This window comes from Ammospiza caudacuta, chromosome 15, assembly GCF_027887145.1.
Source record: "Ammospiza caudacuta isolate bAmmCau1 chromosome 15, bAmmCau1.pri, whole genome shotgun sequence".
Classification (NCBI taxonomy): Eukaryota; Metazoa; Chordata; class Aves; order Passeriformes; family Passerellidae; genus Ammospiza; species Ammospiza caudacuta.
The window spans coordinates 4,299,422-4,324,714 of record NC_080607.1 but is presented as its reverse complement, the minus strand read 5'-3'; the positions used below and the strand labels follow the sequence as shown (position 1 = coordinate 4,324,714).

The 25,293-nt window shown below is 49.0% G+C and overlaps 1 protein-coding gene across 1 annotated transcript in view; it reads right to left on the bottom strand.

The window, feature by feature from the left end:
- Positions 1 to 3,986: 3,986 nt before the first annotated feature.
- The window catches only part of LOC131564257 (rho GTPase-activating protein 39-like), a 59,831-nt gene continuing 38,524 nt past the window's right edge, over positions 3,987 to 25,293 (bottom strand). Inside the window, exons 3-10 of the mRNA XM_058814613.1 lie at positions 21,822 to 23,124; positions 18,770 to 19,316; positions 17,429 to 17,518; positions 10,529 to 10,602; positions 8,924 to 9,123; positions 7,916 to 8,007; positions 7,215 to 7,384; positions 3,987 to 6,819 (exon numbers count right to left, since the gene is read on the bottom strand). Of these exons, the coding sequence (XP_058670596.1) occupies positions 6,625 to 6,819; positions 7,215 to 7,384; positions 7,916 to 8,007; positions 8,924 to 9,123; positions 10,529 to 10,602; positions 17,429 to 17,518; positions 18,770 to 19,316; positions 21,822 to 23,124 (2,671 nt within the window). The 3' untranslated portion in view covers positions 3,987 to 6,624. The remainder of the gene's footprint in view (positions 6,820 to 7,214; positions 7,385 to 7,915; positions 8,008 to 8,923; positions 9,124 to 10,528; positions 10,603 to 17,428; positions 17,519 to 18,769; positions 19,317 to 21,821; positions 23,125 to 25,293) is intronic.

Genomic DNA, 25,293 nt, shown 5'->3' with positions numbered 1-25,293 from the left:
GGGCACTGCCCTATCCAGCACAGGACAGGCCAGTGGTACATGGGAGCAAAGCAGGGACAGTGACCAGATGAACACTGGAAAATCCTACAGCGATGAGGCAGCTCAGGGGAGGAGATCCTGGCTTGGACCAGGATCTCTATCATCACAGAAATGGCTGACTTGGCTCAGGCAAGGGCCTGAGGTCCAAGGGCAAAGGTCTGTGTTTAGGCAACATTCCTGAGAAACAGGGAGGAAATTCCCAGTGAGGTGTCCTTCAGCTACTTCCCCTCAAGGGCCTGGCTGTTGTGGTGCTATTGGGAAGCTGGCCCTGAGCTTAGCAGCTCTGCTTTCCTACATTCCAGCCGAGACAATCACACTCGTGGCAGGGCAATGCACCCAAGGAGCAGCCCCAGAGAGCTGTCACGAAGGCCTCAGTGCCTGGCTGAAGCAATTCCCTGCCTGAGACCCTCCACTCCTCCCTGCTTAGCCACTCTGGAGCCTGCATGGCAGTGGAAAGGAGGAGAGTCTGTGCCAACAGGGTCTTTTCCTGTCTCTAGACCTCTGCCAGAGCCCTCAGCTGCCTCAACACAGCCCCCATGAGGGCCCTGCAGTCTGCAGAGCTGCTGCAGCATCCCACTCTGGGGCAGGAGCATTACAGATTCATCTGGACGTGGTCTCCACCCTCCACACCAGTGTGCAGCAGGCCAGGGATGAGCTTTGTGTCCTGCTCTTCCCACTGTGCCTCATCTTGCTTGTACTTGTTTATGTCAGAGTGCTGCTGGAGGTCCCACAGGTCTAGCTGACCTCCAGACTGCTCCCAAGGTGCACACAAGGATGGGAGCTGAGTGACTCACCAGGTCAGTGTGCCACCATCACAGCAGAATTCCACTTCTGGGTACCTTCTACTTTGGGACAGTTTCTCACCCCTTCTTTGTTGACCAGAGCACCAGAGGCTGGGAACTGGCTACATATCTCCAGAGATGGGTGCCCACCCTCACCCTGTGCCCTTGGCCAGAGCAAGCACAGCCCCATCCAGGGAGTGGCTGGGAGGGACACACAGACAAGCAGACGTTTCTACATCACCGCACCCAGACATCCCGATTTAGCTGGGAGAAGGGAGAAGGCTGAAGATTCCTCACCTCCTCATTCTTTACAGGGCTGTCCATTTGCAGAGGAGGCTCTACAGGCCTTTCTGTGGTCCCTGGGGTTATGGGGTCTGATGGACATGTCCCGAGAGCAAGGAATTAACACCCACCAGGGGACACCCTAGCCCAGTATTTGGGGCTGTCTGCACTTGCAGTGCCCTTGTCTTCCCCAGCAGGCACCACGGCCATGTTGTTTCAGGGAAGCCTGTTTCAAGGCAGCTGAGGCAATCCAGCAGCTCACTGAAAAGGAAGAGCCCCACTCCCTCCTCCATTCCACACCCCCTACATCCCTCATGGACCACCTGATCTCCCACCTTACTTGTAATCTGAACAAAAGACCAGATGTGGCACAGACGAGATGGAAGAAATGTGTCTGTGAGCGGAGGTGAACTGATGTAACCCACTAGTTCTTCTTTGGGAGAAGCTGCAGCTTTTAAGAGCCTTCACCTTCCTAACACCTTCATGACTTCGGGCCTCGATCTCTGCCAGCATCCAGCCCTGACAGCAGAGGTCACACAGTCCTCCAGTCCTCAGACACAAGCTCCCTTTATGGTACCTGTAAACACTAAGCACTTCAGACAAAATGGATAGTTTACATGATGAGACAGAGGAAGGTCCAGGCAGAGGCTGGGGCAGGAGATGCAGGTTCAAATCCTTGTGGCCTGGACAGAGTCCTCAGCTGGTGTCCCCTGCTTTGCAAGGAATAGTCAAGAGGATGAGTGAACTCCATATGTCCCAAAAGCTTTCCTGCATGGCTACCTACAAGCACTCAACTCTGGTCAGGTTCCTATGTGGTCCACCTCACTCAGAACACCCATGCTCCTTCCTGTTCCCTCGTCATGGGATGATGAATGCCTGAGCTGGTTTCCCCACCCCACTGCATCCACAACCAGTTCTTGCCACTGTTCACCATGGCTGACAAATGGTATAGGACAACAGGACCTCTAAAAGCAATAACCTCAGCAACTAATTCAACTTTTCCCATGTCTTTTTTTTTGGGTGTCCCGCAGACAGTCCATGGGTGTGGCAGAGCCAGAGCCCTGCTCCACACAGCCCCAGCTTGGCACTGTCTCCATGGGCCAGTCCTGCTCAATCTGCCACTGCTGTGCTGTACCCACATCAAACCAGCACTGGGGCAGAATCAGGACAGGGAGCCTCCCATCTGTGCCTCCTGCCAGTGCCGCAGGGCTCCCAAAGCAGACCTGCCTGCTCCTCTGGTCTCTATCTTCCCACAGGGCTGATTTAGTGCAAAGCTCCATGTAAGGATTGGACTAAAAACCTACATGAGGATTATACTATAAACTGGCCTCTCATTACCCAGGAGCTTTGAGGAGGTGGCAGAACTTCTGTGCATCTCTGCTGGACAAGGGCAGGAGACCCTTCACATTTTCAATGGAAGGAAAGACAGCGGGGAACTTCTCTATAGAGGGGTAGCCTTGTGGTTGCCCTGTCCTGTAAAACATCAGGCAGCTGCCAAAGCTAAGCCCTTTCTCCACCTCAAGCTGAACCTACAGGCAGGTTGTTCTGGTTTGAAAGCAAAACCAGTGAGAGACTGCAAGTAATACAATTTATTAGGAAAAGGGAAAAAAAACAAAACAAAACATGCAATAATACAAAAGAAAAACCACTGACAGAGTCAGAATACAACCTGACACCCTGTTGGTCAGGGTGTTGGTAGCAGTCCAATTGGAATGGTGGCTGCAGTCTTCCTGGAGTGGCAGATGTGATTATGTTGGAGCAGTGATCCTGTAGAAGAGCGTAGTCTTCCTCTGAAGATCCAGTGGAAAAGGCAGCTGTTCCTCTGAGAATCCAGTGGAAAGGTTGATCTGGTGTCCCAAAAACTCAGATTATATCCAGTTAAGAATCCTTGGCTCCTCCGTCTGGGCGGGGCATCTCACAATGGGATGCTGTAATTTTTATCAGTCATGCAGTGACATTCAACAGCCCATTAACAGCTAATGTCTCCCCAGAGGGAGGATTGGTTTGTGGAAGAGATGAAGAGAACTGCCCAATTAACAGAAGATAACTGTCAGACCTCTAAAAGATGGCAAATAGAATACACATTGCCTTGCAATCTAGGACACAGGTCCAAAATCCACCTGTGATCCACAACATCTGCCCAGCCTTTTCAGGAGCTGAGTTGGCACATGGGCAACAGACATGAGGGCATGGTGTCTATCAGCTGCCATGAGCAGAATTGCTTTCACCATTTCTGTTTGCAGGCATAGCAAAAAGTTCTTGTAAGGATCTGTGAAAAGGAGAGTCAAACCAGCCGGAAATCCAACAGCACAAGCAAGAGCACCCGGCACTGCAGGAGTGCTGGCCCAGTTGGAACACATCAGTCTCTCACAACCAGCAGCAGGTAATGGACAAGCCACTGGTGCCTCCTCTCAAGGAGCTGCGTCCCAGCTGCCCTCTAGCGCTGGCTCCAACTGCATTGCTCATAGAAGCCCAGAACAAACCACAAGCTTGTTCCAAGGCCATCACTTCTTTAACCGATCCAGGTGTCAGGTCATGGTGACTGCAGGAATGAGCCTGAGTCTTGGAGCCTGAGCTGAAGCACTTGGTTTGTGGCCTTTTCTGATTTGGCAAAAATCAGCTCATTTCACAGAAAAGTTTTGGGGAACACTCAGAAATTGGGCTGCAGACATCCCCCTAGGAAAGGGCTGTGTGAGGTTACAATGTTCCTGGTCTTCCTTCTGCGTTCCATTGCCCCACAGCCCACCTACAACACTTCTGCCAGCCAGACTGGTGGGAAAACTCAGTGGTATGGTCAGCATATGTGATCCTTAACTGCTGGTGCGACAGAACAGTCCTCATTGGCTTTGTCTGAAGTGCAGCAGCTTTTCCTAGTCTGACAAGACAGCGACCACCCCCCAGAGCACCAGCAACACAATCCAGAGCCTGGGGTCATTCCTATGTGGCTGAAGTAGCACAGCTGGCATCTGCCCTGCAGCTCCACGACACTGCGCAACCAGCACGAGTCTCGAGCACCAACAGACTGCTCCCAGTGGTTTCTTGGATGACCAGCAAGGAAAGATGAGAGAATGCTCTAGTCTGAACATAAAAATGTCCCCATCAGGTCAGCCTAACAGCCCAATTAATTACATCTGCATCAGCAAAGACCCCGTAGGAGGCCATGCAGAGGATGCCTGTGTGGCCACCTCCTGCAGTCCACCTGCAGCACTCCCAGCTGCTGGAGAAGGGACACAAGCAGAATATCCCTCTTACCCTCCAACTGCCCATAAACTTCTCTCATACCTTTATGACCCTGAAAGGCTCCAGAAGATATGTGTAAAGCAGTATTGTCTCTTACATGTTTCAAACCATTCTCTTCCAAGATTCATTAAGTGTCCTTTGGTAGTTGCCTGAGAATTAAGAACAACAGAAGCAGCCCAAAGCATGGTTTCCAAATGCTTACTTCATGTTGATTCTCAAGTCTTACTCAAGAGCACTGACATCCAGGCTGAAATGTGCAGCCCCACGCATATGTAATCATGCTGCAGAAATTCCCAAAAAAGACAATTCACAAAAGATACAGCCATGAAGATTGTATTTATTACTATTAGAACAGAGGAAAAGCTACTTTACTGATTGATATTTACAAATCTGTTGGCAAAGACAATAATATCCAGTGTCTTTTATGAGCATGTTTTACAACCCTTGCCAGAATCATTCACTTTTACTAGCAGCAAATGCCTATGGTTTGACTGACTGCCACTGGCTAAGTGCAAGAAGTAACATGGATCACCACTGCAGTGGCTGCAGGCAAAGCCTGACACAGACACAGACACCTGCAGCCCAAAGGAGGGCAGGTCCCACGTGGCTGCTCCAGCCCTTGGCAGGCAACAGGACAGCCTGAGCTTGTTCAGCAATTCAAATCTCAGGACAGCATGTCAGAGCTGGTAACCTCTGCCTGTCTCTACACTTCTGGGGGAGTAGCTTCACATGTGAAGAACAAGTTGTTCAGCACTACAGAAGAACAGAACAAGCTGAGAGGCATCAAAGCATGGAGATGGGTGTGCATGTGAAACAAATGCTGGCACATGTCGCAGGCATGCTTGACAAAGCTTATTTTGACACGGGAGCAAGATTTCCTGGACCACAGGGTCATCTGGTATGAGGAACCTTTATTCAGCTGGGCACAAACTGAATTCCTGTTCTGGAGTTCATTCAAACTCATCTGAACATAGGCTCTGGGAACCCTCTTAGAAAGACTCTGCACATGGCACCACACTGGCACTGACTGAGGCATCAGCTCTAAACCTCACTGTGGGCAGGGCTCAGCTCCCCACTGCAGTCTGGAGAGGATGATCCCAGGTGCCCACTGGAAAGGGAGGGGGATGCAGAAACACAAATGCAACCTTGCATGATACTGGCAGACTTTGCACTGCAACAGTAATCCCAAAACACACATTTTTGCAGCAGACCTGCCTCCAGCAAGGAAAACACCTCAAAGGAAGAGCATGGATACCACAGTTGACTACAGGCAGTACCAGCATTTCTCAAGCACACAGCACTGCTGCTGCTCTGCCTGGAAGGGTGTACCTGAGCACAGGAGCACTTCTGACTGTTGTGGGCTTTCTTTAGACCTGGGCTGAGCCTGAAGGGTGGGTCAAACTGGTATTTAGTTCCTGGCAGAGTAGTCTGGGAAGGATGTGGTATTAGGAAGGGGGGTGCAAGGAGCTGGAGCTGTGAAGGCTGCTCTGAGCATAGGCTCAGGAGCTCCTCAGCAAAGCTGGTGTCAGTTCATGCTGTCTGTAGCAAACAGGAGCTGCAAGGCCACTGGGGTCACTGCTCCAGAAGATATGGCCCTCATTAAGAGGATGCCAAAGTGGTTGTTTACCTGTTTGTTGTTAGGTGTGTGGCCTTCCTGTTGTACCCAGCATCATGGTGTGGGTGGGTACTCAGCACAGGGCTGGTCTTACATGCTGCTGCACAGCCCTACAGTTCTTGAACCTCTGCACTTTCACAGCCCTTCACCAACAGCATTGTGGGACGTCAGAACAACTCTGACACCTCCAGCCAACAGTCTGCAGAGGTGAACAAGGCTGGCCCTAGAGTAGTAGGATTATTCCTGATGAGGCAGCACCTTCCCTCAGACCAGATCTTGCCACAGTACAGGAGTGATGTTTTCCTACCTCAAGTCAACTCTGCCTCCAGAAGGAAAATGAAGAGTCTCACTGCCGCATGTAGCAGTTCCTCACACGTGTCACAGTGCTTTCACTGAGCACCCAATCTTGTGGCTCTCAGGAAGAGGACTGCACACTGAAAGGCCAGGAACTGCTAAACCTGACCTGGCATGCCCAAGGATCTCCTGGTGCTGACAGAACCAAGCCTTCCAAAAATGTCCAGTCCTTGTGATCATACATTGGGAGATGCTGAAGGGCTAACCCAGGGCATGACAACAGTAAGGACAATGGAAGAAACCTAAGTGGAGAGGAGAAGACTTAATCTAGCAACTCCTTAGAGCAACGTTTTGCAGTGTGGGGCCAGTGGCTCAAACCAGCCCTTTGATGAAGCTCGTGTCCAGGTGTACTATCAGCATGCGGAGAAAAGACATTTCTTTGCGTGTGTTCTCAAAGATAATGCGAGGGTCGTCGGACTGGCAGCGCAGGCAGTTGGGGGCCATCACCATGGCCAGGTTATTCACATCCATCTTTGTTCTGCCCACATTTGATGGCTGAGCAAAGATCTGCAGATAGCAAGAACACATTCAGATGAAGCAGTGGGAAAGGGCAAGGAAGTCCAAACACATGGCCCAAGAAAAGGTGCAAGGAGAGCAGACGTAAAGCCTGCCTGAAGGACAGTGCCCCAAGTGCCACGCATCCACAGGGAAGAGCACTGTGCTCTGACATAACCAACAGAGCAGCAGCCTTGGCAGACAGGAAACCAACCCCAGGCTCTACAAGATCAGGATCAGGGTTTATTGCTCCCATAAGGAACAAGGCCAGCAAACACCCCTCCATCAATCCCATCTTAATACAGATTAGAGATCTTAAAATTGTGCTGATGGTCCTGCCACAGCTGTCCCACTAACTGAGCCTCACATGCTCCTGGCCCCAGTGCAGGGCTGTGGGGGCTGCCTACCTGCAGGAAGTGTATGAGGTAACACAGCACCAGTCTGTTGAGCTCCGGCAAAAGCTGCACCACAGCCACAGCAGCATCAGGGTTCTCATAGTTGTTGATACACTCTTGGTAGAACTGCTGGGGGATCACAGGCTCCTCCAGCTCCCGATACCACAGCTTGAGGAGAGAGGCTGGGCAGAAAGCAGGTGCATGAGAACAGCTCTGGTCACTTCCCCACCCCCTTCAGGGGCAAACATGGCAGTGAGAGAGATGGCAGAGAAGCGATTTCTGTGCTTGTGCTGCTTCACCTTGATTCAGTATTGGCTCTGAAATGCTCAGGGACCCAAGCAGACCAGTTAGTGGCAAATACTGGCTGCTACCTACCTGCTCCTCTAGGAAGCAGCTCTGGGACTGTCTAAAGAAGAGGACAAGGAGACCTGAAAGACTCCCACCACTCTGCCCAGCTTGCACAGCCTTACTACATCACAGACAGAGATTTCTCCCCACACCCAGTGTTTCCTCTATGGGCAGTGTTTGGAAAGGCAGTGAAAAGACACAGAACAAAATGCAGTGAAAAGACACAGAACAAAATCCCGGTCAGCGCAGATAGCTTGTGTACACCTTCCTAAGCAGCAGCACACACACTGAGCTGCTCTTGCACCTGCCCCTCCACACTGTACCGTGGCTGAGGCTGCAGCAACACACCTGCAACAGTCCTGTACCTGGTATGTTGGGGTCACTGAGACTGTTTGGGATTCTCCACTGATCCACCTGCAATTTCAATGCATTGACTTCATCTATGTCACCTGGTATCCTGCAGAGACACAGAAAAGGTCCTTTTGAGTGAGCCAGGCAATGTGCTTGGTGAGGCAGCAAAGCATGGCTCCGAAGCTGCTTCTGGGGCCTCAGGGAGAAGGGAGCAGGGAGAAGGCCTCAGGCACCAGTGGCAGCTACAGCAGCAATTCCTCAGAGAGAAGGGGGTGCTTATTTTTATACACCATCTTGAAGTGGGGGCTCTAACTAGCTCAGATATCAACTATCTCTGTTCTCAGGAGTGAATATTTTCTGTAACCAGCCTTCTTTGCAGCGTGTTCAGACCAAAGATGAGCAGCATCTCTGGCTCAATATAGTTATATATATACACACATCTATCTATCTGTTATCTATCTACCTATCTATCAAAAAATTTACCCATACAAGGTAAAGTGGGCCTTTTAACAACTATCTTAAGTTTAGGTACTGAAAAACTAATTCAAATCTTAAATGCAATACAAAACCACACACAAAGAAAACAACAAAGAAAACCCAAACCCAAAGCAGAGTCCCCCATGCTCACCACACAGATTCTGTGTCTCTCTTGACTCCTTGTGTCTTGTGCAGCACTGAGATAAAGAGCTCTGCCAGGATGCCAGGGAGGGAACTCCTCCCTCCCCTACACCGGCTAACCACCATTGCCAAATCTGATGAAAGCTCATCACCCTGCCTGGGGATGAGTTGTCCACATAGTTAAGTCACACCTACACCAGTCCCCTCTGTGCTAACACATGCAAACTAGCTAATGACACTACAAGAGGTGATTCTTGAACCTGAGGAAAGTCAGATTTTGTCCAGTCCACAGTGAAGTGCTATTCTTAGGGAAGAGGAAGCTTGTGGAGGTCGATCTTGACTTCTTGGCTATGATGACTGACATGCGGTTTGCTCAAAAGTAGCACAGTACCGCAAAAGCTCACCTGAAAATCCCCTCAGTCTGTTCCCCTCCCAGGGCCAGGACCTGCTGTGATAGCTGTGTCTGCACCCAGGGGAGCTTGTTCCCTGGATACATGTCCTGCTGCCGCAGCATGATTTCCTCCAGGGAGCTGCCAAAGAGCGATGGCGTGAGGATGGCATTCCTGGCATGCGTTATCTCTTCCACTGTTGGCTTACGGAGGCCCTGAGGACAGAGAAAAGCTTTGTGCAGCCATGACACAGCCAGCCCACAGAGAAAGAGTGACCCAGGGATGGGGATGGTGAGTGGACAGAGAAGACTGACCCCCAGTGTGGGCACCTTGTCAGCCTCCTGGCAGCATGGTTCTTGTTCTGCTGCCTAAAATCAGGGGTGGGTCTATTCATCAGGCCCAGGAGGAGCAGAGGAGACCACTTTGGAGAATTTGGGCCGGTTTTGCAGAGATTCTGTTGCTGTGTTTTGCACAGCAAGGGGACTGCTCTGGCTGCAGCTCCACCTGCTGCAGGAGGCAGTATGGAGTGGAGCCCAGCCCAGCCCCAGCTGTGTGAGATCAGCAGAGGGCACCCATACCCCAACCCAGCATCTGGCGAGTGCTTAAGCCACCGACAGGTGTAAAACAGTCCTTTGGAGATGGGAATTCCAGGTATTTCCAACTCCAGGGAAAGCTTTGCTCTCAGAGGTGCTAAAACCTGAAAAGTAGGCATTGGTACCTGTTGCTTCTGACAAATACCAACACTTAAAGGGGGATTTGAATGTCCTCTGGCAGCAGTTTGGAAAAGCACAGAGCTGTCACAGGGGGAACAGGCTGCCCAGCACAGTGGCCTTCAGCAGTGATCCTGCAGCCAAGTGGGGAACACGACAGGGAGAAGCTCCCACTGAGCCCTCTGAGGGTCAGTGGCCAGGGCTGCACTTGTGTGCAATGTGTGTTTGGAGGCTTACTGTCCTACCCCTGGCAGGATGCCAGGAGCCTTCACCCCTCTCAAGGTATTTCAGCTAATTTGTTCACTATGCAAAGTTCAGATGGCAGGGAGTCCCCAAAGGAATTTCCAAAAAAAAACACCCCAATGACCAGATCTGGCTCAGTGACCTAGAACTGACAGGCCATCTACCACTTTTCATGGCCACAGGCAGAACCATGCAGAGGGAAGAAAGGAAGATTACAGACAACACAGAGCACAGACTCCCCTCTGCACCACCCATCTCTGCTGTATGACTGTTTGAACTGGGAATGAACAACTCTGCAGTAAAACAGCTGCAAGACCCAAGCTCTCAGTGCAAAGGGAGACTCTTCTCTCACCTGAAGAAACAAAATTATGAGTATCCCGTGCACAGACAGCTCCTTATACCCTGGAAACAGGTAAGTGTTGGGTTTGTCTTTGTCCCTGAGGCCAGGAAGCAGGCAGCCATGCAGATACCTGCACAGCAGGCACTGCTGTCTGCCAGAAGGACGGCAGGAACTGGACAGCAGCCCTCTCCCACACATTCATGGGGAAATGTACTCTGAGCAAGCCTCCCCTGCTCACTCTATCTCCATTTCCCACCACTGAATCAGTGGTGACCACCAGAGTCCCCCAGGCAGCCCCCAGGCCCCGCAGCCAGGGCAACTGCTCACCTTTTTGCCTCCAGTGACGGCTACTTTATGGAGTTTCCGGTAGCAGTACTTGGCGTAGGTGCTAATGGGTAGACCTGGTGGGACAGAGGAAATGAGTGGTCAGCCCACAGCACCATGCACTGAAGCCCTTCAGAGAGCTCCAGCACAGCAGCTCATTCTGGCACAAGCAGCCCCCTCAATGCACAGCCCACTGCAGCAGGGCGGGACTGCCAAAACTTACATTGAGCACCTTGAAGTCTCCCAGTCCCACGGCAGACAGTGTCAGTGCATGCCAGGGCTTGAGCTTAGAAAGATTAATCTCCAGAGTGAAGGTGCATAGCTCTGCACCTCCCATCCCTGCTCCTGCAAATCTCTGCCTCTCGCACCCGGAGCGCACCTGCCCCACCCTGACTGCACGCGTGGCACCCATTCAGCATTCACAGCCTGGGCACACACACATGCCTAGGCCCTGGCCTGCTGGGCACAGCCAAGGTTGTTTATTATTTGAGAACTTCGGTTCCTTTGCTAGCGAGAGAGGAGCAGCAGAGAAAGGTGTGTGGGGACAGAGTGGCAGCACCAACAGTGACCTCAGGACACAAGAAGAGGCATGGGGAGCTGATGGGATCTTATCTTCCCGGAGATCTGCAGAAGATTTCCTCACATTCCTGCCTGCAACCTTTTCCAACACAAGCCTGTACCAAGCAGCTCAGGCATGCTCTGTGAGACAAGGAAAATGGGACACGCCAAAGCCTGGGAACTGTACCTCAAAAGCTGCTGCCCTCCACAAGAGCACCTGCTCTGTTTGTGCTTGGTTCAGTGTACTCTGAAGGCAAGTGCAAGCCACCATTCACAGAGATAATCCTCCTGTGACACCAAGAGAAATGTTTGCAATGACAGAGCACTGACTGCTGAGAGAGTTTTTCCAAAACCATTGGCCTTTTGTTCTTGTTCAAGTAAAACCCAAAACTGCTCACTGAAAACAGTGAATAGATCTGCCCTATTTGACTCCCTGCCAGGCCCAAAGCTTGCAGCACAGTTCAAATACTTGTGGCAGTGAAAGTCTACATTCTAGTCAGATGCTGGGCATTTCACATCAGCCTTTCACACACCCTATGGCTTAGGTATGCTGACTGGGAGCTTGGACGTTTTCAAATCCTCTTAATGCAGAGGGAGGACAAACTCTTCCTAAGCAGACGTGGGAGATGTGTTATCCTCTCAGCCAGCAGATAAACCACAGTCTTTGGCTCCTCTCGATGAAACAAGCACCTCCTGCCTTCATCAATCTGCCTCACAGCTGGAGCCACACCAGAGCAGGTACAACAGCATTCCCATCCCCCACAGGCAATGGGAAGGAAAGCCAGTTTTGGGAATTTATCTCTAGGGAATATCTAATGCAAAATATTCACTGTAAGCAAAAATCCTGCTAGGCATGACTTACACTGGGAATATCTAAGGATTAAAAGGAAACAAACCAAATGAGATGCCCTGTGATGCTTTACTATCCCAGGTTACAGCTTCTGCTGTCCAATGTGAGACACACCCTGAAGAGAGGTGTCACCCTTCTCAGAGGGGAAGGGGAAGAAGCTGGACTGCGTCTCTGCATCCCAGCAATTTTGCAGGAGACAGCACATTCACAATTAATAATAAGAATTATTTTTTCACACTGTATTTAGACCATGAAACACATAATCACCCTAAAAGCTTAACAATGTTTGCAAATGAAACTGGTGTCCTGCAGATTCTGCATGGCTGATGCATGGGCAGCAGTCAGACACATCTGCTTGAAACCTATTTTGGATTTTCCCAGGAAGCTCCCAGTCTCTGAAAAAGCCTAAAACCTACATCCAGCACTTTCTGCAGCGAGGCCTCCTGCTCCCATGACAACCATGTACAGCCTCTGACCCAATGGGGCCTGCTGGGGTCACCTGTGAAGCTGACCAAATTTAAGTAACTGAAAAATAAACTTGCTACGTGCACAGGAGGATGGAGGAGTTACTGTCCACAGACCTGAATGGCCCAAAAAGAGGCAAAAGCCCTGAGGAACAGGGTAAGCAGCACTCATCCCAGAGGGCACAGACCAATGGCTTCCATGCAGTCTCCCTGCTCCAGAGCAGAAGCCATCTGCCCCAACATAAGTGTTCCTGGCATGTGCAGAGTGGGATGGGCAACAATGGAGAGGCCAGGAAGCACATGCTGAGCTGCAGGAAGGCACATGAGGGAGAGGAGTAGAATTTAGCTTTAGCCTCAGCTTTTCCAAACCAGCAACTTGTCCCAACCATCTGCTGCTTTCAGAACGCTCAGCTAGAGACTGACGACCGGCACTGAGCTCATCACGCACGCTGACATCTCCAGACATGTGGGCCCGGTACTCCCTGCAGCCTCTTGCTGCAGGGCTGGGCAGCTTCATCTGCACTGCCTGGAAAGGGCTAATCCTGAAGGCAATTCTGTGAGCACATAATGAATCTGAGAAATTCAAGACGATCTGTTATTCCCTGTGGTATCACAGAAGCCTCAGGAGCTCTGGAACAGAAGACTACTAACAGCCCACATAGTGAAAAATAGTTTTCAAAGGAAAATATTTCTCCATATTCCAGCCTAGAAACACATGTGGACAGCATCTTAAAGAACATCTCCTTTTAGAAAAAGTTAAAATCCAGACTAGACACATGCAGGAACATACCTTCTGGAACTGACTTAAATGCTTTCCTGCAAAAAAAAAAAGTCCTAAAAATTCACCAAAGAGTGTGGATTTAGGACCTGGCCATAGAATATGTATTTTAGCACTACAGAAAGCTGTTGTCTAGATATTCCTCTGATCTACCACAGCATTTTGGATCTCAGCCTGGCACAGCCAGAGCAGGTTCTCAGACCAGGATCCCATCTCACTGCACTCTATAGCATAGGGGTAGGTGCTCCTGAGCAGGTAAACTGGGCTTCACACCAGCAGTGCTGCTCTCCTGGCTTAGATCTGCCCAGGATCCATTTTACAGCACTGCTTTACCTCCTCTTTTTCACACCACCAGTGTTTCCTTCTACACCCCAACAATGCTTCTGGATCACCATTCCCTATATGGGAAATGCCATGTTCATGAGCCAGACAAGCCAGCAGCCTGCACCTGTCACCAAGATAAGACACAGATACAGGATGTCTTAAAAATTGGTATCTCCCTTCAAAAAACTCCTAGCTAACAGCAGGTGGGCAATACCCTCAGGCAGTGTTGTACCTGGACCATTAACCATCAAGAGACAGACCTCCCCTCTTTGCATTTGTCCCATTTCTTTCTAAGCCTCTTTATGCTCTGAACTGTGGGGGCTGGTGGGCCAACAAGGAAAGAACCCACAATACTCCCCTGGACAGAAAACCCCTCAAGCCACAACCACCCTTTTTAGGGTAAGGAAAAGAGTTTCTCCCAGCAGGCCTTGCTGTGATGGGCAGACTCAATGCATCCCATTGGCCCTTCCCACTCCCTCCACCCCTGTGTCCTCATGCCATTGGCCCTGGTGTTCTGCTCTGCCCCTCAGGATCCCTATATAAAACCCTGCTTTCGCTGCCAGAGTGGCTGCTCATGCCTGGATCCCTTTGACGAAGCAGCTCAATAAAGGCTCTCCTTGGAACCCCACACAAAGACCCCATCTCTCCTTCTGTATGCCTGGATCACAGCAGAACTGAAATCACCCAGCATGAGCATAGATGTGCCTGTGCCCCTGAGATGTCTTCTTCAAGATGCTTCTTTGGGAAGGTCATGGCAATCTGAACAACGTACTAGCCCTTTGGGATTTCATTCTGTGCTTCAGGACAGGCCATTACTGAGCCTGCTGCCCAACACCAAAACCAGGCAGCTTTCAGCTCTGCTATGGCACACAGTGAGAAATTTTCCTCTTGCTTTCCCCAGGTAATCTTAAGTTTCTTTCATCCCATTGACCATCGCCCCTCTTCCCTCCTCCACGTCCAGCTCACATGTCACCTTCCCTGCCTCACTCATCAGCCTGGGAGGGACCCCTGGGCAGGACATACAGAGTAGGCACAGCATGACTACAGCCAAGAGCTGCTTTGCTCTCTGTCCCTTCCCTGCAAGCTCCTGATCTCTCTTTTGGTTTCTGACCACTTCCTAGCAATGGGTATGTGTTTACAGAAATTCATATACTAGCTGGAAAATGTCTTTCCCTCCTCAAAAAGGCTCAACTGGGACCTCCCCCTGCACTTGCAGTTAGAGACCTCTCCCCCATGTAAAAACATTGCTTTTGGTGACACAACATTCTCTGCTGCTTGATCGCTCCATTTGTCACTCTCGCCAGATCCCTCTGCACCCTTCATTTTTATAGCTGTTAACAATTTTCTATCAACACTGAGCTGTCAACTCATTATTCGTCTCCTTGTACAAATCCAAAGACCAGCTCACATTTCTGTGGGATCAGCAGACAATCCTCCTTCTGAAAACACAGCATTTATTCCTACCCATTATTCTTCTGCCTGCCAACAGGTTATTCATGCATGAAAAGACCTTGAACCACATTTATATTTCATTTATTCACAGAGAATTAAGCTAGAAGATGAATACTGCAGAGGTCAAGTGTGGGAAACTTCAGAATTCTTTCTTTGGGTATATGTCAGGTGGTAAATGTTTATTCACCTATGAGCTTCTGGACTGAAAGCAGTATGTGCACATGTGTGGGGATTCACTGCTTCAACTCAACTTTTCACTGAAAGACTTACATAGATGCCTACTTATCTTCTACTCAGTTCTGACCAAAGTCAGTGCATTTGATTTCCTTATGGATTTCCCCACCAAACTGATGCTACAGCATCCGTAAGCATCTTAGTATTTCAGAGCCACTAAGAAACTTCTCACAACAGCCTTGCAGCTTCAGGTGCATCCTACCCACCCCTCACACATCTGGAAAGCAGGGCTGGTCAACCAGAAGTAGGTGCTCCAGGGAAAAACCTGACCTTTCCAGCCAGCAGCAGAGAGAACATGGCATGTTCCTGCAAGATTTCCCCTTACTTCAGGTGCAATTCTAAAGTCAAGTCTCTAGGAAAAGTCCTCAGAGTTTCAGTCACTGCGAAAAAGCTGTTTTGAGTGAGCTGCCACCCCTGCTGCGTCCTCTGTTAAACCCCTGCAGAACAACTCATAGCCTGGTCCCTGCCAGAGCAGCCTCCTGGGCCAGAAAGACAGAAAAGAGTAAACAGCCTCAAGCTGCGCCAGGGCACATTTAGATTGGATATAAGAGAAAATTTCTTCATTGCAGGGGTAATTAGGAACTGGAACACAGGCTGCTCAGGGCAGAGGTGGAACCTCCATCCCTGGAAGTATTAAGAAAATATATCGATGTGGCACCTCGGGACATGATTTGGTGGTGGCCTTGAGAGTGCTGTGGGAACAGCTGGACTCAATTACTTTAGAGGATTTTTCCAACCTTCATGATTCCATGATTCTATGAAAGGTAACAGTGTGTGTGACCTGTCACCAGAGCCCCAGCTGAGGCCACACAGGTACACAGGCACAGCTGACTTTCAAGTGCTTCCTTCTGGAAACTCTATAAAGTTATCTTAGCATGCCTTTTTCATAACATTTTATATATATATATATATATATATATGTATCTAAAAATACGTATCAGAGGCAACATAGAAAATCCTGAATTGGAAGGGACCTACAAAGAGTCTAACTGTTGGTTTTTGTATTTTGTTTTAAATTTTAAATTTAATGTTTGTTTTTAGGTAAAAACTACATCTGTTTTCCTAAGCACATCTCCAGCACACACAATTTAGACACGTTATTGCACAGAACAGCCCACTCAGCCCACATCATGGCCTGCTGAACAGAACAATCTCCATGGAGTTGTCTCATAAGGATGTCTTAGTCCCTCGGAGCACATGCAAAATTAATTTTCAAAGGCTCAGAATGGCCTGAACTCTCCTGGGCCTGAACAGGAAAGAAAAAACACATATTCCTACCAGAAATATAATCCTTCAATGCAATTGCAGGTCTCTGCTCTGAATCCCACCAGAGAGAAACAATGAACACTGTTAGTGCAGGAGCTACAACCCAGGGCTGTCCTCATCCCTACCCCTTGACTTGCAGCTGCCTCATGAAACAGGGTGACACAGCAGTGACACAGGGAAGCCACCATAGGCAGCAGCTGTCTGCTGGGAGTGCTCAGGAATGCGGGAAGCTGGACTCCAGCTCTCACAGATTAAAAACACGGAAGTCAATTGATATAAACTGCTGCCTGAGAGGAATTCACAGGGCTAACTGAAGTTTCCTGAAAGCAATATAAAAAATATTGAATGGACTTTGCCTAGTAAGGCTTTAGCCAGATAAAGTGTTATCCTGCAGCCAGCAATTAAACTAAGTCTGGAGCAATGTGCGAGCTCTTGTTCATTCCGCACAGATACCAGGGCAAGCCCTGGGCTGCAGAGCCCAGAAAGTGTGGGCAAGGGAAGCCAGTTCTGGAGAGAAAAAGACAGTGTCCTTCACCAAGTACCAGCATCCTCCAGAAAGAGCCTCAGGTTAGGCAGTGATTTACAAAATCCATTAAGACAACTGAGACAGGTTCTTTTCAACACATTGGCTCATATGGCTTCTGGCTTCTAGCACCAGAATATGCTCCAGGAAATGTGGCATGCACAGATCAGAGGAATTACAGCACCAAATCTGCATGCAACTTAAAATCCCTCACACAACTTGCACAATTGTGATGGAAAGGGCCCCCACCTGTCCCAAATGTAGCCCAGCTGCCACTCGCACTGCTGATCCATGCTCTGATCTAATCTTGAACACCAGCCTGCCACCAGATAAATTTTCCCAAACCCAAGTCTCTGTATTTAAAGAAATGGTTTGATTTTCAGCAGAGCTCAGCATTGCTGCCTGCCTAAAGTCAGCGCGGACCTCTCTCTCAGCTTCCTGTGCCTCTCCCTACCTTCATCCTCTGTGTTTTGTTTTCTCTTTTTCCTGGATTTTGTGATCTTCTTGTTTTTCAGATCCACAAGCTCCTTGATGTGCTGGGCAACTGAAAATTCAGAATAGAGTCTCAATTAATAATGTGGTATATACTAAAATAGCAAAACACAGAACTGCCCTGAGATATGGCAGCCAGCCTGACTCCAGCAATAAGAAGCTCCGTCAGGGGAAAGGTCCTGCACCACAGCCAGCTCCCAATGAACCTGAATGAGGGCTCAGAACATTCAGCTTCTCCAAATGGCCAAACAGTTGAAAAGTTTATACCTAATTAAACTTGCTAAATACCAGCAAAAGAACCATCTTCTCAATATCTCAGAATACTCTTCCTTGTTGCCTGCACTCTAGACAAAGCACAGCTGGAGGAAATGTTTTTGGACAGAAGTGACAATGGCTGAAAATCTTTATAAGACTTAAATTAGTGCTGCACAACAGGCAGTTCAGTGAAGAAATCCCACATTAAGGCTAAAATCATAAAAAAAGAAGGCAAATATTGCCAGTGTAGCACTTGCCCCTTGGTCCGACCTCTGCCGCCATGCTCATGAGCAGGGGCAGAACTCCAGTAGCCACCCTGGAGATCTGGGGGGGCTTCAAACACAGCAGGTCCCCAGAGATCAAGAGGAAAAGAGGTGTCTAGTTTCTGGCCTGAGATTGGACAAGATACAGTGCATGTGGCTGAAATAGTGGAAATAAGCCAATAAATACCAGTTAATACTCTCCAAGCTGGTACTTTGCTTTTTTTCTATTCTTCACACCCCATCCCCCCACCCTCTCCAACCAGATGCTATAGCAATTTAAAATTGGGGTAATAGCGGAATATAAGCTGGGCTGGTCCCCAAACTTCTGAAAGACACATAAATTTCATCTCTTCACACTAAAAGCCTGTGTTCTTCAGGATCCCCAAACAGGCAAGGTCTGTTCTCAGTGTCTGCAATGGCTCCCTTAAAAATTTAGATGCTAACAATCCTTTTATTTTGCCAGCTTCAAGGATCTTAAAAGCAAATTATGTCATCAGAGAACACAGAAAAGCTCTGCCTTTGGAGGGATGACATCAGCTCATTTCAGTGCTGACGGGTGAGGTAAGCACAGTCTGGGATTTGCAATTTTTTGCCAGACACGAGCTGGTGGCAGCTTCATCCCACCGATGAAAGATGAACTCAGCCAGTACACTGTGCTCTCACTAACAGAGCCCACAGCACTAGCTGGGGAACTACCTGTACTTTTAAAACCCAGACAACCTTGGCTATGTGGTACAACTCACAAAGATGCTGCTGCATACAGAGGAGGTGCATGAGGCACTTACTCTTTTCATCACTGTCAAGGTGGCGGTAAATGTAACCTTCCAGGTAAGACTGAAATTTGGGTGATGGGGAAAAAAAGGCCAGACTGATGGCCATCAGTTCCCAGCCCCACGCCAGGCTTCGGTAGCACATGTTATCTGTTGTCTGCCGGATCAGCTGTATGTAGAGCTCATCCCGCAAGCCTTGCATGCTCCAGCACTTGGTGACCGTGACCAACGCCACGTGATTGCGGTCCATGCGAGTCTGACGATCTCCCATGTAGCTCTGCACCAGTTTGAACATTTCACATGCCTCTTTTTTGATGGTCCGGTTGCTAGTGATGAGCATTGGCTTTTTAATGGAGCCACCATTCCAGGACAGCATGTTGGAGATGGAGATCCTTCGTCGGAAGATGCCTTGTGTGTGCATGTTCAGGTTTTTGGAAGCCCAATCTGCCATGCTGCTCTGAGAGATGGGCTTCCGTAGGGTGCTGTAAGGGAAATGGCATTCCACACAGCCACCACGCTGGCTGCTGCCCTCCTGCTTGGGCTCCAGCTCTATCGTCTCAGGCTGCAAAGAAGAACAGACATGTTAAAAGCAGCTTAGGTGACTCCTTACCTGGCTAGGAAAATTATCCACAGTGAGACATGAAGCTGCCAGCAACTGCACAGTGGTGAATCTGTACAAACATGACTTGGTACATGTAGAATTGGTGGATAACACCTGTAGTTCTGAAAGAGCCTGGCTGGCACAGCCACACACTAATGCTGTCCCTAAGGGAAGTGCTAGGACATGGAGCAACAGGGCTGAGCATCCCAGCTGTTGCTGAGTTTACAGGGATAGACAGGAGTTGAGTCAATTTCCAGAGCAGCAGCACAGCTCTGTGGCACCAAGGACACATCAAGGAAACAAGTATCTCTGCACTCCTCAGTTTCAATGGAGCTCCAGAAGCCCAGGAGGAGGATAAGACAGTGTTCTACAGTTAACCCCAAAATACACATTAGTTCTTAGAAGTTTAGAGCAAGTCAGTGTTTCCTTCTTAGTATAGAGGAACTCCCGAATTCAGGACAGAGGCTTCTGCAGTCCAACCCTTTCCCATCTCACACCCCACATGTCTCTGTATGCGGATGATGGGATTAGCACACATCACATTCCACCCCTCACTGCCAGCCTGGGGCACAATAATCTCTCCTGGTTTTTTACTTTGTTCTTTTTATCCCTTGAGTTACTCCTCTACCTCCTCACCCTCTGAATTCACTCAACACACTGACTAAAAATCCCCACTTGCAGCTCTCTGCCATCTCAACATCCTCAGTCTCCTTCAAACCACCTTACCTGTCTGGAGTTGGTTTCCCTTCTATCACCCTACCTGCTCCTTCAGCATGTTACTTCTGAGGAGTCACCTCCTAATACTATCTTGAGGTTCAGGAAGCTCTGGGTTCTCTCCTCTGTTCTCTCTGTGGCTTTTCTCTCACATCTCATTCACAGCCACCTCTGCTTAGCCTGTCCCAGAACTTCTGCCCACCCTCCTCCAATACTGAGTTTTCTTATCTCCCAATTTTCCTCTCTATCATACAAGCCCAGCACAAAACATTACTGCTCACTCAAGCCACTGGATGTTATTCTCAGGTGAGGCAGTGATTCTGCTGCCAAATTTTCTGCAACTTCCTCCCTTCTTTACTTGGACTCTTGAGTATTTTTGTGAATATTTTAATTGACTCTTTTTGCCTCTACCACAACATCTGTCTCTTTTAATCTTCTGCTTCTCCATACTACCACATATAAATTATTTTTCTTCACTTTCAAGGATATTCACAGCCTATCCCCAACCCACCATCTCTTGTGCATAATCAAGTTTCAGCTCTCCCTGTCAATGTAACAAGGTGTAATACAGCCAGAAGACTGGAGAGCAGTTTCCTACCAAGTCTAAAGAGGCTATGAAATGAAACTGTTGAACTATTAATAGTAACATGTAAGTCACGTAAACTTGATGTGTCTCTGTGCCTGAAAAGTGGGAACATGATATCAGTTTTCCAAAAGGTTTCAGATGAAAGCAAGGCACTTATTGATCCAAAATAGCAATAAAGAGAACACACACAGATAAATCTGATAGAGCGGAGAGCTGTCAGCCTGGCTTTCAAAGAAAAGTTACACCTCACAGGTCTGCTGGAGCAATCTGGAATAGTCAAGGAGCTTTCCCAAGTTTCTTCATGAAAGACTTTGTACCAGCAAACAGAAGAAAAACTAGAAAAAAGAAGCCACTTTCAGCATGGAGGATGATTGTCAGCTCTGCCTTATCAAATTGATGTAGAGATCCTGCTTGTTCAAAATGGGAACAGAGAGTGAGCAAAGACAAAAAAGGGAAAAAGCTTCAGGAGATATAAAACTATCTACAAAGAACCTAAATCTGAACTAAAACCAGGAAGCAGGACATTCCTTTGAATCCAAGTAGGAAAAAAGATGGCAAAATAATCCTGCAGAAGTGCTGTATTAGAGAGAAAACTACTCCCCTTGTGCAGGCACACTAATGGGGCTTTAAAATAGCTATTTCCAACAAGATGCTAGAGCCACTGACACCAATCTTCTAAATACTGCTATTCCATGTTCAGGAATTGGGAAGGAGAATAGCATTATGAGGAACCATTTGAAAAAGGAGAGAGAGAAAAAGAGGAATTGCTGTCATGTGGCTATGCAAATCTTGATGCCATACCCACCAACTCAGATCATTCCAGTGAAGAAAGTACATACAAGGGAAGACATGAGTGACAGTAACATGATCAGGCAAGCACATTTACCCAAGTAGCAGAGCAGAACTACCCACAGTGCTGAGGCCTTGCTGGACGTGAGCCCCATCCCACAATTCTCCTTCCTCTCAAGCCACTGGCCTCAAACAGGGTTTCCACGAGCAAAGATGTGAAGCTTTATGACCTGTTTGCTATTCTGCAGGAACAGATGTGTCTTGCCTGCAGCATACCCCTGGGATTAAACCCCCCAGAAGCAGGCTCTCTATGATGAGTCTAGCAAGTCTAGCAATGAAAAAAAAAAAAATTTAACATGGCACAGATGGGGAGGCACCTGGGAGGAATGGCGTGTAGCACCTGATGAAGTCACGCTTGTCTGGCTGGTGACATTCTTTTCTAAAGAATCTATTTTCTCAAAAGTTCTCTTCTGCCTCATTGTGTCCTGTGGAGTAGCCACACTGCTGGGAAAGAATTCCCTAATCTCCAGGTCCTGTCTGTACAGAGACCTATTGCTGGCTGCGACATCATCCCTGGAGCTCTGGCTGATGGATTTTTTCAAGCGGTCAGACTGAAACCTGACCTTGCTGCTCTCTGCTGGAACACCGTTCTCCAGGCCCTCAGCATCCAGGCTGCCTTTGCTTCCCCTGCAAGCTGCTGACCTACCCACCACAGCACGCATCTCAGCAATCACTTTATCATTCAGAGCTGTGAGCTCACTGCTGCTGCCCACAGAGCCAGGTCTTGCTTGACCTGCTCCTTGCCTCCTTCCCTTCCTTTTTCTCAAGCTTGGAGAAGGACCAGTTGAATAACCAGAATCCTGATGGCCAGTTGGGTACTCCTGAGTCTGCAGGCTGTTTTGCCGACTGTGGTGGAGTTCCATGTTCTTGAGAACATTTGCTTCCAAGATCCTCCAAGACTCCTTGAAGCTGTCCTTTGAAGCAAGCTGACCAGGCAGTTTAGTGGAGGTATCTGTTGTTGCAACAGAAGAGTGGGAGAGTTTGGCAGATTGGTCAACATTAACCATATGTTTTATGTATTCTCTGCCAGCTGGGCTGTATTCAGTGGAAGAGGGATTTCTTGCATGCTTCTTTGCAACTTGCTGTTGTTGAATACTGGGATGCTGCAAAAATTTGGTTGGTTGCACCTGCTTTTTTAAGCTATTGCTTGGTGACCTTGGTGGAGACATCCCACTCACACAAATGCTTTCAGTGTCCATATCTACTGGTGGCTCATCATAAATTGGCAACTCTAAAGATGGCTCATCATATATAGGTGCAGGAGAGGCATATGTGGGGGATGCAGGCTGGGGGGTTCCTGTCCGGCTTCTTGGAGGTGTTTGAGAAGTAGGACCATTCATCATCACCAGGCAAAACCCACCACTCTCGGTCTTTTTGATCTGCATAGACTGCTTTGTTTCTCCAGTAGGCATTTGCTTTGTGGCTCCAGGGCTCTGGGATGTGGATTGAGGCTGAGCATATACAGCTCGTTTCGGAAGAGATTTTGGGCTGTTGGGCTTTGGAGTACCCTGCAGCTGAAGAGAACTGTTTGAAAAGTTCTGCATCTGCCTCAAACTGTTCACTTTGACCAACAAGGCTGCTTTCGTCCCTGACAGAGGCTGCCAGTGGGTAGGAGTCTCCCTAAAAGAAGAAAGATACAAATACACACAATTATTTAAGAATTATATTTACTGAAGTACCTTCTATGTCTACCCAAACTGTTAGTCCCAAAGTGCCTGAATAGTCCCCTGAAGTACCTGCCTTCAGATTATCCAACTATGACAGTCCTTCCAGACCATGCTATTTTTTTATGTAAGTTTCTAGATATGCGTTTATTTGTAGAAAAACCTATGAGGTCTATGGGAGGCATATGGGGGTGGCCATTCTCCACTCACAGCTTACATTTCCACGCAACCTGCCACGTCTCCACCCAATCTTGTCCAGATGCACTAGGATCTGGTACCCTTGACCACACCAACCGGCCCTGCTCAGCTCCCATGGCTGTGAAACCCTCCTCTGCTGGGAGTGTCACCTCTGATCTGTGGCGGCACTCGGGATCCACCACAACCCAACATGCCCACTGCAACACCCCAGTTCCCAGGATATATTCTACAGTGTAGCAACAACCACCGGCTGTCAGGCTGTGACCACAGCCAGTCTGTGTTTGTGAGCTCTGAGTAAAAGGGAATAGAAAGGATATTAAACCAGCTGAACTTCCAGGTTTTCCAAGGCATCACAGTCCCCAGGAAGGTCCACTTGAATCTGACCCTACCTCCATTTGAATTGTGCCCTACCTCCATATATCTGCTACCAGCCATCACTGGGTAAGACCTGAGCGTGTACTGCATGTGTTCCATCTGAGACAGGAGATGCTCCCCTAACACCTTCATAGCTATTCTGCTGTTTGTACCTTGACCTTGCTCCCCACTCCACATTGCTGACCTGTCCTCTATGGCCTCTGTGCTGACAGACACACCCACTTCTGCTGCATGTCCAGAGGTGCCCCCACCATGTCTGGCTCTCTTGTGCCTTCCCTACCAAATCCCAAGGTATGTGGACACTAGCCCTCTTGCTACACTCCTGCTCTCTAAAGCACTTTCACCTGGCCAGGTGCCAGCCACCTCCTTCAGCACAGCTTCCCTGGGGTATTCTGCCTGTCCTTCCCCCATGGTTATCCTGCCAGTGCATTTGCGCACCCCCTGCTCTCCCTACACCTGCCCCCCATCACTGTGGGTGTCCTATTTCACCTGGTGCACTCTGGTCACCTTCCCTACATCCTCTGTCCAACAGCTAATGTCTCACATCTGTTCCTTATCACTGCCCTCCTAAAGAAGTGGTGTGCTCCTTCCCTATCCACTGCTTACCATATTTTTGGCAAAACATGCTCTCTGTTGGCAATGTGTCGTGAATCCCATCTTGATACAATGGCATCATGAGTGGCACAGACGAGGCTGGCACTGCCCTGTCATGGGCACAGTGCCTGACCCCTGGCCAGGGTTCAAAGGCCTCATGACACTGATCACACTTGCTGCACCTCTGTCTTTGCAGGGCTGGCTCCTTTCCCGCAGCTCTCTTGTGCAACTACTCAGGTGTGGCCAGAGAAGGCTGAGAAAAGGTCAACCTTCTCTGGTGCTTGTGGCCAGCAAAGGTCCTCTGCTTTGAACCCTGGGGCCCCTCTTGCTCTGGGGCCTCTTATATACCTCCCACAGAGGCACCAAGGATTTTATTTTAAGGGAGCTCCTGACACTACTTCAAGATGGTGATGCAACTGCCATGAGGAAAGCCTGTCTCCGAGCCTCCACCTTCATTCTCTTCACAGCACTGCAGCCCAATGCTGAGCTAAGCCCTATGCCAAGAGCAGCTTGGGAAACACTGACAAATTTGACATTTTCTCTCCATCTGCCCAAGCCACCATCCAGCATAGCCCCTGCTCTCCCATTCCTGTTTAGCCCTCAGTGGCTTGTCCTCCACATGCTTCTTCCTGGGGCACAATGCCTCATGCAGGGGTTGAGCGCCAGCGGTGCCAAGTGAGGACGCACACATGGAACCACCAGCAGTAACAGCACCATGAGAGTGGCATTCAGGATGACACCTAGCTCCACCAAGTATTCCTCCTGGGGACACGGCCTGCTCCTTGCATCAAGGCATCTCCCCTTGGCACACTCAAGCTTCAGTCTCAATCTGAAGACCAGACTCTTTCTCAAAGAGTGCGTGGACTAATAGGAAGAACCAGAACAGCAACACCTTCTAGGCTTTTAAATGAGAATTTCTGACAGCTCCATGGCTGGATCAGTGAGAGACACTTTGCCA